Source organism: Mchenga conophoros, linkage group LG6 (assembly GCF_057382185.1).
Source record: "Mchenga conophoros isolate Kocher_MC1m ecotype Shallow Benthic linkage group LG6, M_conophoros_male_GT1.1, whole genome shotgun sequence".
Lineage (NCBI taxonomy): Eukaryota > Metazoa > Chordata > Actinopteri > Cichliformes > Cichlidae > Mchenga > Mchenga conophoros.
The window spans coordinates 5,741,424-5,762,354 of record NC_140531.1 but is presented as its reverse complement, the minus strand read 5'-3'; the positions used below and the strand labels follow the sequence as shown (position 1 = coordinate 5,762,354).

General features: G+C 42.5%; 1 protein-coding gene across 1 annotated transcript in view; it reads left to right on the top strand.

Moving 5' to 3' along the window:
* The window catches only part of LOC146571953 (glycine receptor subunit beta-like), an 80,325-nt gene extending 62,737 nt beyond the window's left edge, over positions 1-17,588 (top strand). The window contains exons 10-11 of the mRNA XM_085275969.1: positions 7,317-7,475; positions 11,219-17,588. Coding sequence (XP_085132095.1) covers positions 7,317-7,475; positions 11,219-11,512 — 453 coding nt within the window. The 3' untranslated portion in view covers positions 11,513-17,588. The remainder of the gene's footprint in view (positions 1-7,316; positions 7,476-11,218) is intronic.
* Positions 17,589-20,931: the final 3,343 nt, after the last annotated feature.

Here is a 20,931-nt window from a genome sequence, read left to right as displayed (position 1 = left end):
GGAGCCCGTCCAGCCACCTGCTGCAGCTTCATCATCATCCTCGCCGGCTGCAGCATCATCATCATCCTCGCCAGCTGCAGCATCATCATCATCCTCGCCGGCTGCAGCATCATCATCATCCTCGCCGGCTGCAGCATCATCATCAGCCTCGTCTGGTCCAGCCTCATCATCAGCCTCGTCTGGTCCAGCCTCATCATCAGCCTCGTCTGGTCCAGCCTCAGAGCCTTCAGCCTCGTCTGGTCCAGCCTCAGAGCCTTCAGCCTCGTCTGGTCCCCCCGAACTGTTTGGACTCCTGTGCTGTCGGCCCCCTGGCCGGCCCCCTGAACTGTTTTGGACTCCTGTGCTGTCGGCCCCCTGGACTCTTCTGTTTTGGGCTCTGTTTTTTCCTGTGTTCTGGTGTGCTTCGTTTCTTTTGGTTTTGGGCTCGTTTTTTGTTTTAGTCTTTTGGCCTTCTGGTGCTCCGGTTTTGTTTTGCTTCGAGCCCTCCTTCCTGGGCCCCCGCCGCCCGCCCTGGTCGGGTTGTTTTCTGTTTTTTCTGGCTGTTTTGTTTCTTGTTGGGCTGTCTGGAGCCAGCCTTTGAGGGGGGGGTACTGTCATGATCCTGGGTCCTTTTGACCCAGCGTTTTGTGTTTTCTCTTCGCGATTTTGGTTCTGTTCTCTAATTGGTGTTTACCCTGTTCCCCCCGTGTGTTCCTGTTTTATTGTGAAGGTCTGCGTCTTATGTGAGTGTTTTCAGTTTGCCTCCCTGGTCTCGTCATGTTAATCACTCCCAGCTGTGTCTCCCACCTGTGTGTAATCTCCCTGTGTTCTGAGTGTATTTAAGTTGTATTTTCTGTCTTAGTAATCGCTGGTTCGTCTGTGTTGTTTCCCCTCGGTCTCCCCGTATGTATTTCTCCGGACCTCCCTGCATCCTCATTCTGGTTTGTCTTATTAGTTTACCCAGTTTAGGTTTCCGGTTTCATGTTTTGTCGCCACCGCTGTTTGTACTTACACCCCTGTAAATAAACACTCACCTGCACCAGAGCTGCCGCCTTTTGGGTCCTTACTACAAATCCACACGGCTTGCCCCGCAAACCGTGACAAAAATCATTTCAAGGTCAGTAAACACAACCAGAATTCATGCATACATTCATACATTCATACATAAGGCACATGGGATTATAAGGGGCACCAGTTCCACACCACTGAAGTTGCAGCATTTTTACAAACCAATTCTGGTTTATCCGTTTCAACCATCCGCCTTTGCCCTTCTCATTCTGTGTCGCCGCCACGCTTTTTCCACCATGTGCGTATGAAAACAAAGGCACTGCGCATGCACGTTTTACCCATATTCTATCGCGATATTTCATTTTCTTATCGTTGCCCAACATTATACCGGTATTACCGTGAACGGTATGATATGGCCCAGCCCTACCTAGCAGGGTACCTGATCACGGGCAGGGCGTAGGTGTTGATAGCCCGGATCTTGTTCTTACCATTCAGCTGACTTCTCAGGACTTGCCTGACCCTCTGCAGGTATTTGGTGGTTGCAGCTTTTCTAGCGACCTCTTCATGGTTCCCATTTACCTGTGGGATCCCCAGGTACTTGTAGCTGTCCTCTATGTCTGCAATGTTGCATTCTGGTAGTTTGATCCCCTCAGTTCTGACTACCTTCTCTCTCTTTGTTATCATCCAACTGTATTTCTCCAGTCTAGTCTTGCAGTCTCGGCTGACTACTTGGTCTACCAGTATCTGGTGTTTTGCACCTCTGGTATTCTTGCCAATCCCTTTCTGTGCCCCACTCATTGGGCTATTCATCTTAGCCGCTATGATGCCTGACAGGAGCTTCCACATGGTGCTGAGGCAGGTTATTGGTCCGTAGTTGGAGGGGACCTGGGGGTCCTTGAGGATCAGGACTGTCCGGCCTTTGGTTAGCCATTCTGGGTGTCTCTCGTCAACTAGTAGCTGGTTCATTTGTGCTGCCAGCCACTCGTGGACTGCAGTCAGCTTCTTTAGCCAGTAGGCGTGAACCATGTCAGTTCCTGGTGCTGTCCAGCTCTTCACACTGGAGACCCTTTCTTGGATGCCTGCCACGGTGATGATTATGGACCCTGTTGAGGGAGTTTACTGTGGTCTGCCCTCAGATCCACTTGCCACTGAGCATTACCGTTATGGGTTGCGTCCTTCTTCCATATGCTCTTCCAGTATTGTTCCCTCTCCAGCCTTGGTGGTGCTGTTCTCATAGGCTACGTTCACACTGCAGGTCTTAATGCTCAATTCAGATTTTTTGATCAAATCCAATTTTTTTGTCTGCTTGTTCACACTACAAATAAAATGTGACAGCAAACGCACTCTAGTGTGAACACTCAAAGTGGCCCGCATGCGCAAAAGAAGATGTCACACACAACGCGCTCTGTTTAGACCCAGAGCAAACAGTATTGTTTGACTGATGGCCCTTAATATAAAGACTTCGGACTTTACGTTTCCCAATTTTTGCTTTAAGTTTTTTTCTTATTTACATAATAATGTAGATAACTTAATAATGATCCTTATTGCTGTTTTAGAGAGGAGCGGTGCTTCAAAGGATAGTTGCAGATTTCTGTCAGAATCTGCAGATTATACAGTACAAATAAAATGTTCACGTTTTCTTCCCAACAGTTTCACTAACATCTACACTGGATGGCCAGGAAGCGTTCACGATGTCTTCTCGGGCGCTTCTCTGGCGCTGATAATTGGCGTCTGTCTTGTGTCAGTGACGTAAAAGACAGATTCAATGCGACATGACCGTTCAAACAGCAGTCGCTTTCTAAAACATCGGATATGTATCGGATTCAGTACCACATACGAAAGTGACCCAGATCGGATTTGAAAATATCGGATTTGTGCTGTTCACACTGTCATACCATGATCAGATATGGGTCACATAGGGTCAAAAAAATTGGATTTGATGCGCTTTCGCCTGCAGTGTGAACGTAGCTATATTGTTCCCCTGCCACTGAGAGTACACCTTAGCTGGTTCTGTGGAGAACAGCTGGTTTATTCTCCTACCTTCGATCTCTCTAGTGTACCTCTTCAAGCGGCTGGCCAAGGCTGTGAGTTGTTTCCAAGGCCTCAGGTATGGACAGCTTGCTGTACTTCTTAGGCACCTTCTTTGTCTCACCTTTCTGCAGCTCTGATAGTTGGCTAACCTTCCGCCGTACATATATATATATATATATATATTAGGGGTGCAACGATATTCGTATCGATATTGAACCGTTCGATACAGTGCTTTCGGTTCGGTACGCATATGTATCGAACAATACAACATTTGTAATTTATTTTATCAACTTTCCTTCTGACGATGCTGTCTGTGTTGAGCGCTCAGTGAATCTGTGTTCGACTACTCCGCCTAGGCTGCACTGTCGAGCGCAGATCCACTGAGCGCTCAACACAGACAGCATAGTCAGAAGGAAGAGCGCAGGGCAAGCTAGCGAGACAGAAGTTAAGCTCTCCTTGCAACAGGCATTGAACCTCATTCAGATCTGGCGTTTGGAATTATTTTGGTTTTCATGTGACGTATGACCCTGAAGGTAAGCGAGTCATGGACTAAAGTAAAACAGTATGTTGGATGTGCCATGCAATGCTCAATTACATTGGTGTGAACTAGTGTGTTAGAGCAGTTAGCTCGTTAACGTGTTGGCCGTCTAGCCCCATGCACGGAGCGATCGGCAGTAGCTCGTTAACGGAGATTTGCCGTGTTGTGGCGTTAAGGTCATTTCAACGAGATTAACCTGAAAGCACTAGTGGGAACACAACGAATATGACTGCACATTTACGCCGACATCATCCTAGTGCAAAGACAAAAACAACAAGCATGCTACTAACTTTAGCCGAGTCATTTAGACAGCTGTTAGCACATGATTTTGCATTCTTTCAGAAATGTAGCTGGGTAATTATGTCATTGGCATCGGTGAGCCACTGTCAATATGTGACATATTGAAGTCGCGTTTGAATTTGCGCTTGTTTTTTTGCTTTCACTTTGCAATCGTGCGAACTGTGTATAGAGAGCGACAGCACTGATCTGTGAGTGATGATAATTTGTGCACCAATTCCTCTGACATCGTCTTATTAATCGTTAGCTTACTATGCAAACATGACAAGTGAAATCTCCCGCAGCAAGCTTAAACATGTGAGAGGTTGATCGCGCAGAGAATCGCTGAGCTTATGTGAGTGCGTGTGTAAAAGCATTTCAGTTCTGCTGAGCCAAATAAGACAGGTCGGGGTGAAGAAGTGACAGCCAAAGAAAAGCTTACCACAAAACGGAGAAGTTATGACAAATCAGACTATAAGGCAAAAAGAAAGTGCAGCTTTATGGTTTCATGGACAAAAGAATTTCTGTGGCTGCAATATGATGAGCTAAATAACCAGGGCTGCACATAAGTGGTCCGCAGGTGCGCATTCGCTGTCAAAATAAAAAACACGCACAAGGGTTAGGGTTAAATTTAAAAACTGTACTTTTGAGTTAAAATATATATTTATAATTTTAATAAATGACAAATTAAAAAGGCATGAACATTTTTTTGTATCGAAAAAATATCGAACCGTGACACCAAAGTATCGAACCGAACCGAACCGTGAATTTTGTGTATCGTTGCACCCCTAATATATATATATAAACACCCAGCACGCCCCTGCGGGCGGTTTATCCTTCAAGCTCGGGTCCTCTACCAGAGGCCTGGGAGCTTGAGGGTCCTGCGCAGTATCTTAGCTGTTCCCAGGACTGCGCTCTTCTGGACAGAGATCTCCGATGTTGTTCCCTGGATCTGCTGGAGCCACTCGCCTAGCTTGGGAGTCACCGCACCTAGTGCTCCAATTACCACGGGGACCACCGTTACCTTCACCCTCCACATCCTCTCGAGCTCTTCTCTGAGCCCTTGGTATTTCTCCAGCTTCTCGTGTTCCTTCTTCCTGATATTGCTGTCATTCGGAACCGCTACATCGATCACTACGACCGTCTTCTTCTGTTTGTCTACCACCACTATGTCCGGTTGGTTAGCCACCACCATTTTATCCGTCTGTATCTGGAAGTCCCACAGGATCTTAGCTCGGTCATTCTCCACCACCCTTGGGGGCATCTCCCATTTTGACTTCGGGACTTCCAGATTATACTCGGCACAGATGTTCCTGTACACTATGCCGGCCACTTGGTTATGGCGTTCCATGTATGCCTTGCCTGCTAGCATCTTGCACCCTGCTGTTATGTGCTGGATTGTCTCTGGGGCATCTTTACACAGCCTGCACCTGGGGTCTTGCCTGGTGTGATAGACCCCAGCCTCTATGGATCTTGTGCTCAGAGCTTGTTCTTGTGCTGCCATGATTAGTGCCTCTGTGCTGTCTTTCAGTCCAGCTGTGTCCAGCCACTGGTAGGATTTCTGGATATCAGCCACCTCCTCTATCTGCCGGTGGTACATACCGTGCAGGGGCCTGTCCTTCCATGATGGTTCCTCGTCTCCCTCCTCTTTCTTGGGTTTCTGCTGCCTGAGGTATTCACTGAGCACTCGGTCAGTTGGGGCCATCTTCCCAATGTATTCTTGGATGTTCGTTGTCTCATCCTGGACTGTGGTGCTGACACTCACCAGTCCCTGGCCTCCTTCCTTAAACTTAGCGTACAGCCTCAGGGTGCTGGACTTGGGGTGAAACCCTCCATGCATGGTAAGGAGCTTCCTTGTCTTGATGTCAGTGGCTTCTATCTCCTCCTTTGGCCAGCCTATTACCCCAGCAGGGTACCTGATCACGGGCAGGGCGTACGTTTTGATGGGCCGGATCTTGTTCTTACCATTCAGCTGACTTCTCAGGACTTGCCTGACCCTCTGCAGGTACTTGGTGGTTGCAGCTTTTCTAGCGGCCTCTTCATGGTTCCCATTCACCTGCGGGATCCCCAGGTACTTGTAGCTGTCCTCTATGTCTGTAATGTTGCCTTCTGGTAGTTCAATCCCCTCACTTCTGACTAACTTCCGTCTCTTTGTTACCATCCGACTACACTTCTCCAGTCCGAACGACATTCCAATGTCATTGCTGTATAGCCTGGTAGTGTGGATCAGTGAATCGATGTCTCGTTCACTCTTGGCATACAGCTTGATGTCATCCATGTACAGGAGGTGGCTGACAACTGCTCCGTTCCGTAGTCGGTATCCGTAGCCAGTCTTGTTAATGATCTCACTGAGGGGGTTCAGGCCTATGCAGAACAGCAGTGGGGACAGAGCATCTCCTTGGTAGATCCCGCACTTGATGGTGACTTGTGCTATGGGCTTGGAGTTGGCCTCTAGTGTTGTACGCCACATCCCCATTGAGTTCCTGATGAAGGCTCTTAGGGTCCCATTGATCTTGTACAATTCTAAGCATTCCAGTATCCAGCTGTGGGGCATTGAGTCATAGGCCTTCTTGTAATCAATCCAGGCAGTGCACAGGTTGGTCAGTCTGGTCTTGCAGTCTCGGCTGACTGTTCTGTCTACCAGTAGCTGGTGTTTTGCGCCTCTGGTATTCTTGCCAATCCCTTTCTGTGTCCCGCTCATGTATTGACCCATGTGCCTGTTCATCTTAGCCAATATGATGCCTGACAGGAGCTTCCATGTAGTACTGAGGCAGGTTATTGGTCGGTAGTTGGAGGGGACCGGTCCCTTCTTGGGGTCCTTGGGGATCAGGACCGTCCCACCTTCGGTTAGCCATTCCGGGTGTCTCTCGTTAACTAGCAGCTGGTTCATTTGTGCTGCCAGACGCTCGTGGAGTGCAGTCAGCTTCTTTAGTCAGTAGGCGTGAACTCCACCAACTCTTCATACTGGAGACCCCTTCTTGGATATCTGCCACTGTGATGGTTACTGGACCCTGTTCAGGGAGGTCGCTGTGGTCTGCCCTCAGATCCACTAGCCACTGAGCATTGCCGTTATGGGTTGCGTCCTTCTCCCATATGCTCTTCCAGTATTGCTCCGTCTCCAGCCTTGGTGGTGCTGTTCTCTTATTATTATTGTTCCCTTGCCACTGAGAGTACACCTTTGCTGTATGTATATATATATATATGTATATATATATATATATATATATATATATATATGTATATGTGTGTGTGTGTGTATGTATATATGCACATTCAATTCAATTTTGTTATCTACAAATTTGTAGATATGATTTTCTCAAGTCAGACATTTGAGTTTGATTAGTTGGCATGATTTATATGTCAAGCGTTGAAATAAAAAGATTCCTTAATATATAGAGAACCCTAAAAACCTTTCAATTTTCTCTCCTTTCTTGTCTCTATTTCTCTTTTCTGTGCCTCACTCCTTTTTACTTTTGTTATAAAGGTGATGCTGAACAGTCCTAAACGGATCGAAGAGGAGAAAGCCAAAATGGCCACAAAAGAAAAAGCTTTGAAGGAGAAAGAAGGAAAGAAGCCTTTAACTAAACCTAACAACACCATCAATGGCACTGGTGGAACACCAATGCACGTCAACACTCTGCAGGTGATCACAACTTCTAAAATCTGTAACTATAGTGTATTTTACATTGTTTGTCATAAGTGCACATCTATCCTTAAAAATCAATACAAGAAAAAAAGAAAATTTTTGAGTCTAATAAAGAAAAATATGTGCAGGTCAATACTTAAATTGTCTAATGCATATAAAGGAAATGGCAGGTCAAGATCACCTCAGGCTTCATGCATGCAGCAGTGAGTGAAAAGAATACTAAAAGTATGGATGTGCACAAAAAGCAAAAAATGATCCAGGAATTTTTTTGATTTATAAAGCAATACATGAGCATATATATATATATATATATATATATATATATATATATATATATATATATATATATATATATATATATATATATATAGCGATTAGACATCATAGGATAACTGGATATACCACACTAATGAGAATGCATGGTTACTTTGTAAAAGACTACAGTGGCTTGCAAAAGTATTCGGCCCCCTTGAACTTCTCCACATTTTGTCACATTACAGCCACAAATATGAATCAATTTTACTGGAATTCCACATGAAAGACCAACACAAAGTGGTGCACACGTGAGAAGTGGAAGATTTTTTACAAATAAATAACTGAAAAGTGGGGTGTGCGTAATTATTCAGCCCCCTTTGGTCTGAGTGCAGACAGTTGCCCATAGACATTGCCTGATGAGTGCTAATGACTAAATAGAGTGCACCTCTGTGTAATCTACTGTCAGTACAAATACAGCTGCTCTGTGACAGCCTCAGAGGTTGTCTAAGAAAATACTGGGAGCAACAACACTATGAAGTCCAAAGAACACACCAGACGGGTCAGGGATAAAGTTATTGAGAAATTTAAAGCAGGCTTAGGCTACAAAAAGATTTCCGAAGACTTGAACATCCCACGGAGCACTGTTCAAGCGATCATTCAGAAATGGAAGGAGTATGGCACAACTGTAAACCTACCAAGACAAGGCCATCCACCTAAACTCACAGGCCGAACAAGGAGAGGGCTGATCAGAAATGCAGCCAAGAGGCCCATGGTGACTCTAGACGAGCTGCAGAGATCTACAGCTCAGGTGGGGGAATCTGTCCATAGGACAACTATTAGTCGTGCACTGCACAAAGTTGGCCTTTATTGAAGACTGGCAAGAACAAAGCCATTGTTAACAGAAAACCATAAGAAGTCCCATTTGCAGTTTGCCACAAGTCATGTGGAGGACACAGCAAACATGTGGAAGAAGGTGCTCTGGTCAGATGAGACCAAAATGGAACTTTTTGGCTAAAATGCAAAACGCTATGTGTGGCGGAAAACTAACACTGCACATCACTCTGAACGCATCATCCCCAGAGCACACCCTTGGCTAGGCAAGGGTCTGCCCAAGACCCCACGTTAAGCAAACAAGAGCTTTTCCATCTTCCTAATTGTCTGAATGCACCTGCTATACACTGTGAAGACCCAGGGAGCAGCCTAGCATAGAGCTACGTTATGGTCCGACCCAAGAGGGAAGTAACCACAGCCCAAGCTAAATGGGAATAGGCTAAAGCCCACCAAGAACCAGGTTCCATGGGGGAACTGGGCATCCAGGTCTACAAGTTGAAAGTCACTGGGAACCGCTAAGAAACGTCAAGATTAGGATGGAGTCAGTCCCATAAGTGCTGGGGGACCAATACGAACTGCCTTGATTGCTGCCACCACACCTCCCATTGTAACTGTAACTGCAGACTTGCCCACATCCAGCTGGGATTGCAGGAACCGCAGAGTGGTGTAAAATATGGCCTCGTGGGGGTCCAACTGGTGGACGGCACACCAGGAGGCAACAGTCTTCAGTAGTAGGAGTAGGCAGCTCTAGTGGATGGTGCACAAAACTCCTGCAGAGTTTGCACCACTGGCTCAGGCAGCCCTAGGGCACAGAGCCTCTCTCTCTAAAGGGTCGGGCCATCTGCCTGAGCCCTGCAGGGAAGAGATGGATGGTCCTGCTCTTATGAGACTGGAGGTCCTTTTGGACAGGAAGCACCCATGCGGTCCAGTTCAGGAGCGGTGGGATTGCTGAAAACCATGGCATGTGAGGCCAAGAGGAGCCACCAGGATCCACTTCCTCTCTTCGTTCTGGACCTTTTTTCTGATATTTTTCTGAGTACATAAACCACTGACCGCAGACAATACCCCAGTAAGGTCCACAATGCCACAGCAAGGTTTCACTGAGCGTGTCATGACCCCTTGACCAATGTGCCAATAAGCCTGGATGCCCTCCCAATATTGTGGCCCAACTCTGTTCTCTGGGAACTAGCTACTGGCTAAATACAAGACAAGTTGTATTTATCAGGGGAGAAGCACAGTCTCCAGTCAACGGCTCCCCTGGAGCTAGGGCTAGAGAGGAGCTGCTAAGAGGCTAATCTGAAATAAGCCACAATCAGGGGGAGGTAGAGACACCTACCTAGGCCCTGCTCCCCCCTCACACGTGAGGCAGCCACTTTCCCAACTGCCCTAGGCATATCAGAAAGTGGAGGGCCAGTGCACTTTTCCCCAAAAAACAAGAATGGGTCTCTCCAGTTTATGCAGGCAAGACAGAACAGTCTATGAATGACTGAGGACTTTCTCTGGCCAGCATAGCATGCTTGCTTATCGCTTAAAGGCAGCACATAATAGCAGAAATAGCACTTAATGTCTAACTTCACGGCACCATGAGGAATACACTGAGCTCTCTCTGCAGCCTGGAGACAAAACTCTCACTTGCTGGTCTGACAGTTTCAGACCTGAACCCGTGAGACCACAGGAAATACGCCAGAAGGATTACAACAGGACACAGCGACACTGAGTGGGAAACTCATTAGACTGCGATAAATAGACTAGAGATAACTTCAGTCCAGCACTTGACCAGTATGCATTGCCAATTTCCATTTTGAAAATGTTCCTTTTGATGGATCAGATTTTCTGTAGTAGTGCACAAATTCTCCTCTTAAGTTTGTTGTAATAAATCCCAACTTACTTGGGAAGTGGTATATGCCTCTTCAGGTCTGGTTTTCTATGTCTATGTTTATTCATGAGACCCCTGGTCTTATTTCTCGAACGCTGTTTTTGAAAACTGTTTTCACACATGAATTATGGACACCTGGAGGAGAATCTGGACATGAACATTGTCTTAAGCCAAGTTTTGTCACTTGCTGCATATGCGTAACAGAGCATTCTATGCATTTAATGCATTCTCACTACTGCAAACGTTCTATTTGGTTTTAATAAAAGGTGGTGATTGCTCTATTTTCGCATTAGCTCATTCAGATATTATATGGACTCTATATATGGGAATTGATTAATTGTTGTCTAAGCCAACCAATTTGATTCTCATTCAAATGTTTAGAAAAGTTAAAGACTGTGCTACATGTGTGAAAATAGCTGAAAGGCTCCATGTAACACCCTAGAGGGAAATTTCATTTCAAATCATCAAATTTTTAGAACATTTTAATTCATTAATTCAAACAATGCCAGAGATTTCAGTGTGCAACAAAATGGCCTGAAACTGGCCATTTTTCAAAGAAAAAAAATATCTTGATAAGTATTTTGAAATATAAAGATAAAACCCCACCGCACTCATTATATATGTTATGTATGTGTCATAAATTTTTTATGCAAATGAGAGACTATTTAGCAAAAGGCCTGTCTCTGTTTGAGATGGAATGACTTAATAGCAATATCTGTTTTATAAGAGCAAAAAGAAATCTATTAATGTTGTTCAGTCAGCATGTGTCTTTTACCAGGTCGTTGAAACCCGCTGTAAGAAAGTTTGCACTTCGAAGTCTGACCTTCGCTCCAGTGACTTCAGCATCGTGGGATCTTTACCTCGAGACTTTGAACTTTCTAACTTTGACTGTTATGGTAAACCAGTTGAAGTTACAGGGGCCCTCAAATCCCAAAACAAAGCCAACAAGAAACCACCACCACCTAAACCTGTCATACCGGCAGCTGCTAAGCGCATTGATCTTTATGCAAGAGCCCTTTTTCCCTTCTCTTTCCTCTTCTTCAATGTTGTCTACTGGTCAATCTATCTGTAAGAGGAAGAAGAAGAAAGTGATTTGTATCTTGGGTACAGAGCGGACAGTGCTGACATTAAAAGTACACTTTTCTTTGATAAATCATATAGTAAATTTATATATAGGTCATTCCATTAAAAAAAAAATCTGTTTAATCAGATAAAAGTTCCCACCTTACTCTGTCAGAAACAGCTTTCATGTACAATATTTTTAGTATTTTCAAGGAAGCAATGAATAATATTACCTTCATCCTGTCAATATTTTCCAAGGTACATGGATGCTTGAAATTTCATTTGTAAGTGTCAACTCAACCTATGGGTTAGATATCGGGTTAAAGCAAGTTATATCATGGAAGGTCTCCTTTTTACCTACATTTTCAACCTGTTCACATCTGCTATACAGGTATACAACACAAAAACTGGTGGGTTGTTTGTTTGTTTGGTTTTTTTAACAATGGATATGTGCCATAAAACAAGCTATTGCAGAAATCCACCATATGTGATGAAATTAGAAATGCCTGCAACTAGAACATGTTTCCAACAAACTAACAGTAATCTCTGAGCAGTCTTACTCGTTCAGCAGTGTTGATGCTCCAAGGAAACCATGCCTATCACAGCTTTATTCCAGTCGATCAAAACAGACTGGAAACTGTCAGTTTGTCTGGTGTCAAAAATACAACCATTATGAAGGCTGGATTTATTATTGCCAGAAGTTCCTACACAAGATTGCACGTCGTTGCTAACTAACAACTCTTTTTTTCTGTTTAGAGCCATGTTTGCAAAGCTGCAAAAACCAGTGTGGTTCCCGGGTATAACTGCAAATTTTCACAAATATAAAACTTAGCGTCCTATTGCTTGAGTTCCCTTAAAGCCTGTATATTAAGTAGGCACTGCATGTTTGTCTTTGTGTAATACAGGACATTGTGCTAGTTATAACCTAAATTATACAGTTTAAAATATAACTGTATCCTGTGCATTAGAAATAAATGCTTTTTATTGAGGGTAACATTACTGGTCACACTTCATGCTAAAGGTATAGTATTCTAGAGTGGCCAATGTGGATGAGAATCGAGAAAAAGAAGGTTCTCTACAAGAACCGGTTCCTAGTAGTCCAATTCCTTGGAATTGTTAGTCTGCCTGCCTGTCAATCCCGCTTATCAGTTCTGGCATGTATTCTACAATTAGCTGATTTCAGTTATGGAGGAGCAAATTGTAGGGCAGTTTCCAGCGTGGATACGAACATAATTTTTATTTTTATTGCAAAAAAAGGAAGTGCAAACTGCATCCAGGACAGAACAGGTTGTTGCTAATATAACAGCATGCAAATGCTAAGCTATCCAAGATCCCAGAGCGATGCTAAGCTGAGTGAATGCTGATCCCAGCCCATGGCTGAGCCATCACTTGTGAGCTGCCGTGAAGCCAGCTGCCACTGAACTTCATCCAGTAACAAACAGATGAGCAGTTAGGCTGCAGGCTTCGTTTCTACCTGTTTTTATTTATATATTTATATTTATTTATATATTTATATAGCCCAAAATCACAACAATCTGTTCATGTTTCTGAAGTAGAATCAACATGGAGATCACTTAAAAGTCTCTTTGTGCTTGTTTTCATTTTTTTTGTGCTGTAGGCTTTGTGTTCATACCTAAATACTAAGAGAAATATTATATGTGTCCTCATTAGGGCAGGGATTTGTGTTGATGTGTGGGACTGTAAATTCAGGTTTATATTGGCAAATGGTAATTATGAGACAATATGTTTTCGTTCATTTGACCGAGAAATGCAGTTATAATGTAACAAATAGTGTAACAAAGTACTTCCTCCTCCTTTTGAGTAATGACCCCTGATCGTAACAAAGAGTGGAAATACCTCCACCATCCACAAATATTTGACCCACCGGATGTAATTAATTTGCATGAAAGTAATGTCTTTGACATGGTGCTTAGAGATGTTGGTGACTCTGAAAATGAGAATGGATACGGGAATCGAATCGATAAGTGAAATCAATCATGAAATCCCATCCCTAGTGGCGAATAATAAATAAAATAAATTCCATGATGAAAATATAATCCAAAGGGAATAAAAAATGTAAAAATATTCTTCTGCAATTTCCCTGTTGTTTCAAGTTTGACAGTAGAAGCATGATTAAATTTATTTATATTATAACAGTCTTAATTTAGACATTTTATTGGCACCATATTGAAAAAAAAGAAACATTTTAATGTTTTTAATTAGATGCCGTGTTTTCATATTAAGGTAAAAAAAATCCAAGTCATATTAGATTCACGGCCTTTTTTTCATCACTGCGTCAGCGCAACAGAGCCAGACTGGAAGGCTGACACTTGTTACTAAGACTAATCTTTTTAGTGGTTGTGATTGTGGAAGTCCTGTGATCCTTGTGCTTTTAGATCTTACTGCAGCGTTTGATACTCTTGACCACAATATTCTTACCTCTCGTTTGGAACACCTGGTTGGCACCAAAGGTGCAGCACTGGATTGGCTTCGTTCATATTTGAGTGGCAGAACGTTTAGTGTTAAAGTTGAAAATTTGGAGTCCACCTCAGCCCCCCTTCCTTGTAGGGTGCCTCAGGGCTCAATCCTTGGCCCTCTTCTTTTTTCATTATACCTGGTCCCTTTGGGGTCTATTTTTAGAAAACACAAAATATCCTTTCACTGCTAGGCAGGCAACAGCCAAATTTATTTGCCTTTAGCACCAAATGGCCCAGGCTCCATCCAAATCCTTTTGAACGGCCTTGAAGATGTCAAAGCTTGGATGGCTCTGAACTTTTTGAATTGCAATGAGAGTAAAACGGAGGTGATTGTATTTAGACCTAATAATATTTCATGCAACCCGCTTAGAAATTGTGGTTGGCTAGGGTCTTATATCAAACAGCATGTGACAAATTTGGGAGTCATTATGGACTCAGATTTTAAATTGAACAAACATATTAGTTCTGTGTTGCAACAAAGCTTTTTCCAGTTGAGGCAAATAGCAAAGCTGAAGCCAGTTTTGTCAAAATGTGACATGGAGAAGGTAATACATGCCTTTATTTCAACATGGCTTGACTACTGTAATGCACTTTATGTTGGAGTCAGCCAAGGGTCTCTTGCACGTCTTCAGCTCATTCAAAATGCTGCTGCCCGCCTCTTGACTGGTACCCACAGGCATGAACATGTAATACCTATCCTGTCCTCTCTTCATTGACTTCCTGTTCATGACAGATTACTTTCAAAGTCCTAACGCTGGTTTATAAATGCCTTAATGGTCTTGCTCCCCCATACCTTTCCAAGTTGCTTCAGCCTTATATTCCTTCGCAGACCCTTAGATCAGCTGACCAGCTGCTGTTGGTTGTCCCAAAATCTAGGCTAAAACATAGAGGAAAACGAGCCTTTTCAATTATGGTCCCCAAGCTTTGGAATACGCTCCCTTTAAATATTAGACAGGCATCTTCGTTTCCTGTTTTTAAGTTGCTTTTGAAAACACACCTTTTTTCGATATTATGTGTATTATTATGTTTTTATGTGAGTGTCAGTGGTTTTATCTTGTGTTTTACCCTTTTGTTTCTGTTCAGCACTTTGGGCAAACCTTTCGTTTTTAAATGTGCTATATAAACAAATTGGATTTGGATTAAAATACACTGCTCAAAAGAACACGTTTTAATCAGAGTATAGCATCAAGTCACTTAAACTTCTGGGAAATGGATCTGGTCATTTAAATAGCAGCAAGGGTTTTTAATCACTATCATCTGCTTTGGTATTTATGAAAGTGAACCTGTTACCTAAAATTCCATTACCTTACATAAAATTTAACTTGGTACTGGGTACAGGGGGTAATCTACTAGTCGGACGATTGGTGTTTCGATTCCTGGCTGCACCATGTGTATGCCAAAGTGAGGAAGAAGAAACACTTCTATCATGGGAAGCTCCCAGCAGCCCAGGGCTATTGCAGTAAAACTAAGTGAGGATCAGAGTCACCTGATTCAGCCTTAACTATATGCTATATGGTAGAGAGGGTGTCTTTCTCCCAAATCCAAACTGGAAGCTGGTTCCACAGAAAAGGGGCCTGGAAAGTGAAAGGCACTGTCTCCCATTTTACTACCCTAGTAGTCAAAGGTAAACTAGCAGTCTGAAAACAAATGCTCTATTGTGGAGCCTGGGTCCTCAAGACCTTGTATGTGAGGAGCAGGATTTTGAATTCAATTTGGGATTTAACAGGGAGCCAATGAAGAGAAGCCAATGTAGTCCCTGTCAGGACTCTTGCTGCAGCACTTTGGATTAACTGAAGGCTTTTCAGGGAGTTTTCAGGACATCCTGATAGTAATGAATTACAGTAGTCCAGCCTAGAAGTAATAAATGCATGAGCTAGCTTTTGAGCGTGACTCTAAGACAGAATCTTTCTAATTTCAGAGAGATTGCCCAATTCGAAGAAAGCAGTCCTACAAATGTTTTTAATATGTGCATTGAAGGACATATCCTGGTCAAAAACAACTCCAGTATTCCTCACAGTGTTAATGGTAGGTCCACTACTAGTGCCCTGTAATTTAATGCCATCCATAGCAAGAATCTGGTTAGATACCATATTTCTAACATTCTTTTAGGCCACAGTAGAGTAAAAGAAAATTAGAGGTCATCCAGGTCTTTACTTTTATAAGAAATTCCTGCAATCTAATTGGTGTGTGCTATCTAACTTACTACTACGGATACTGCCAAAGGCAAGCATGGATAATGTAAACAGAATTGGTGTTAGTACACAAAGTGTGGCATCCATAACTAACGACTCTCCATTTACATAAACAAATTGGAGTCTGTTAGATAGATATGATCCAAATCCCTGCAGTACAGAACTTTTAATATCTTTAGCATGCTCTAATTGCTGTAATAAAATATTATGGTGAACAGTATCAAACACTGCACTGAGGTCTAGCAGGACAAGCACTGAGATGAGTCCACTGTCAGAGGCCATAAGAAGATCATTTGTAACCTTCACTAAAGCTGTTTCTGTGCTGTGATGAGCTCTGAAACCTGACTGAAACTCTTCAAATAAACCATTCCTCTGCAGATGATCTTGTTAAATGTTTTACAACTACTCTTTGAAGAATCTCATTAGGAACTGTCAGGAATGACAAGCGTGTGGGGCCTATATTGACTACTGAGTACCATGTTGAGTGGAAGGAACTAAATTCTGTCAAAATGAACTAGCCAGCACCATAATTTTTTTACTTCGATTTTCAGGGTGCGTTTGAATCCATATTTAGATCTGATGCATTTTCAAAGTGGTGCTTTAATTTTTTGCACAGTGTAACTATTAACTATTTGTTCTAGTGTGATCTTTTTGATACCTACATCTCACTAGAGACTTGACATTTAGGCTTATTGTCCCGTGTGCAATCCTATTACAAAACAAGGAACAATTGCTGCTGCTGAATATTTCTCTGTTATTTTTAATACACACATACATATATTGTGTTCTTTTTTTTCTTAATTTGAAAAACCATATGCAAAATGCAAAGAGTTAATGTTACATAGCATAACATTACAGAAAAACTACTCCAAAGTTTAATTTAACAATTATTAGTTCTTATGACACCTTGCTTTTTATGAATAACTTCATGCTATCTGTACTTTGTAACATAAAGTGTAATCAGCTCAGTCAGTAACATTCCAGTATGTAAAGATATAATCATACAAAAGGAAGAAACTCTTCACTTAAAATGCCAAATAGAAAACTGTGGAGATGTGATTTAAATGAATGGGCAAGAACAGGAAAAGAATCAGAAATATTTCCATGTGGCTCTGACTCTGAATCAAATACATATATAGTAGACTGATGGCATTATGCAATATGTCAAATTTCACTAAAGATCGATGATATATCTTTTTGCTGGAGTGTTCTAACTAACTGCTAGAGTACTTTGACGTTAGATTGCACAGTTTTAAGTACCAGCTAAGCTTGACTGCCAGTTGCTAAATTGTTTGCTATGCCCTTTCTTAAAATATATATTGCCATGATATATATTTCAGAAGTACTGTCTTCCCAGCACTGCAAAGAACTTGAATCATTTTTGTGGAAGTGAATAAAAATTTCTTTTCCCCAAGAAGAGATGTGTTGTATTTGTTTTTTGCTTGTTTTTTGTTTGTTTGTTTTATTTATTTTTAAACACAAACAAAATAAACACAACGTGAAGCAGTTCACATTCTCAAAGAAAATGTACCCATGGTAACAATGGCAATAAATTCAAGAAGACAGCAAAACCATTTAGGTCCCCTAAGCCTTTTCAGCATCTTTTGTTTGTCCTTCAGTATTTTTAGTATAAGATCTGAAATTGAGCTCTCTTTACCTTATTTCTCTTTAATCTGTAGCATTTGGACTTTAGAGTGTTTTTGGCATTAGAAAACTGAGGTTAAGTAATATTTTTATTGTTAAAACAAAGCCAAATCCAAAACACTTCAGGCAGTGTGTAAAATGTAAACTACAGAATGCAGTTTAAACTGAGGAACTGGTCCATTTTAAGAAAAAATAGAGCTGCTAATCAGTCCTGGGTCTTCTTTGTCATGTTTTTTGGCTCATGATGGGCCAGATGTTTTCAGCTGCCAACAGGTCTGGAAGTAGGCAAACCAGTCCAACAACTTTTCTAATATGAAACCTTAGTGTTTTAGTGGATGCAGTATAGCGTTTAGCATTATCTTGCTGAATATCATGTATATGAATTATACATCTGAAAAAGGTGTAATCTGGATGGGCGCATATGTTATTCTAAAACTGTATATGGATTTTAGGATTGGTGGAGCCACCTACTCCCTTCTCTCAAAATAGATTACAATGTCATCTGCAAACACTATAATCCTATATTATATCCTATATTCCTGCCCAACCACATCTGTCAGGCTTTCCATCAGCAGTGCAAACATAAAGGAGCTCAGAGCAGATCACTGATGTTGTCCCACCCCCACATTGAACCCATCTGTAATTTCTCCCTCACACCTAAACACTGACTTTTTCTTTTCTTGGTACCCTAATATGTGCTTTCTCTAGACCCACAAAAATACAATGAAGCTCCTTCTGACCTTCTCTATACTTCTGCATCAACACTTTGACAGCAAACATTGCATCTGATCAGTGAGGAGCAATATAATGCCTACTGCAGCTCACTGATCATAACCTTTCTTCTTAACCCAGCTTTAACAGCTAGGTTTAAAAGTATGCTTCTTCTCCATTCTACATCCCAAATGTGTTCTGTTGGTCTGAGGTCAGGACTTCGTGCCAGTCAAATTCATTCACACCAAATCTGCTCATCCATGTCTTTATGGACCTTGCAGGTCCATGTTTGAACAGGAAGGGGCTATCTTCAAACATTTTCTGCAAAGTTGGGAGAATGAAGTTGTCCAAAATGTCTTGGTTAGAGATACTGGCCTAAATTACTGGATTGGATATCGGAGAGAAATAAAAAATGTAATCTGATCCATTAAATGTCACGAAAGCACCTCACAAAACTTGTGACATGGCGTAACTCGGCTCATAACCTTAGCACGTCGGAGCAGTATGGATCACGTGATAGAGCGGCTGTGGCGTGTGAGACCTGTCAGCGGTCTGGTTGAGCATTTGGAGCCTCGCTACCAACCCGGCATTTCATCTCCGACAAAGTTATCCCCGAGAGAAGTAAAGCAAGTGTGTAAGTTCATCTCTGAATGTTTGTAAAGTATTCCCACGTCAAGCTTAACAACCGATATATGGAGCGACTGCTTCTTCTCTCTCCCTCCCTCTCCTGCTGCTACTTCAATCATGAAACTGCTTAATGATCAGCTGATCTGCTTTTCTGTCGCGACTCCGTCTCTCTTGTTTGTTTATCGCCCACTTTGCACCAGAAAGAGGAAACCAGCGGATAAACAACAGCAGCATCTTTAACCTTGATAAGCTGTTGTTAGAATTTATTTAATATTACTTTCTACAGGGAGTGCAGAATTATTTGGCAAATGAGTATTTTGTCCACATCAACCTCTTCATGCATGTTGTCTTACTCCAAGCTGTATAGGCTCGAAAGCCTACTACCAATTAAGCATATTAGGTGATGTGCATCTCTGTAATGAGAAGGGGTGTGGTCTAATGACATCAACACCCTATATCAGGTGTGCATAATTATTAGGCAACGTCCTTTCCTTTGGCAAAATGGGTCAAAAGAAGGACTTGACAGGCTCAGAAAAGTCAAAAACAGTGAGATATCTTGCAGAGGGATGCAGCAGTCTCAAAATTGAAAAGCTTCTGAAGCGTGATCATCGAACAATCAAGCGTTTCTTTCAAAATAGTCAACAGGGTCGCAAGAAGCGTGTGGAAAAACCAAGGCGCAAAATAACTGCCCATGAACTGAGAAAAGTCAAGCGTGCAGCTGCCAAGATGCCACTTGCCACCAGTTTGGCCATATTTCAGAGCTGCAACATCACTGGAGTGCCCAAAAGCACAAGGTGTGCAATACTCAGAGACATGGCCAAGGTAAGAAAGGCTGAAAGACGACCACCACTGAACAAGACACACAAGCTGAAACGTCAAGACTGGGCCAAGAAATATCTCAAGACTGGTTTTTCTAAGGTTTTATGGACTGATGAAATGAGAGTGAGTCTTGATGGGCCAGATGGATGGGCCCGTGGCTGGATTGGTAAAGGGCAGAGAGCTCCAGTCCGACTCAGACGCCAGCAAGGTGGAGGTGGAGTACTGGTTTGGGCTGGTATCATCAAAGATGAGCTTGTGGGGCCTTTTCGGGTTGAGGATGGAGTCAAGCTCAACTCCCAGTCCTACTGCCAGTTTCTGGAAGACACCTTCTTCAAGCAGTGGTACAGGAAGAAGTCTGCATCCTTCAAGAAAAACATGATTTTCATGCAGGACAATGCTCCATCACACGCGTCCAAGTACTCCACAGCGTGGCTGGCAAGAAAGGGTATAAAAGAAGAAAAACTAATGACATGGCCACCTTGTTCACCTGATCTGAACCCCATTGAGAACCTGTGGTCCATCATCAAATGTGAGATTTACAAGGAGGGAAAACAGTACACCTCTCTGAACAGTGTCTGGGAGGCTGTGGTTGCTGCTGCACGCAATGTTGATGGTGAACAGATCAAAACACTGACAGAATCCATGGATGGCAGGCTTTTGAGTGTCCTTGCAAAGAAAGGTGGCTATATTGGTCGCTGATTTGTTTTTGTTTTGTTTTTGAATGTCAGAAATGTATATTTGTGAATGTGGAGATGTTATATTGGTTTCACTGGTAAAAATAAATAATTGTAATGGGTATATATTTGTTTTTTGTTAAGTTGCCTAATAATTCTGCACAGTAATAGTCACCTGCACACACAGATATCCCCCTAAAATAGCTCAAACTAAAAACAAACTAAAAACTACTTCCAAAAACATTCAGCTTTGATATTAATGAGTTTTTTGGGTTCATTGAGAAC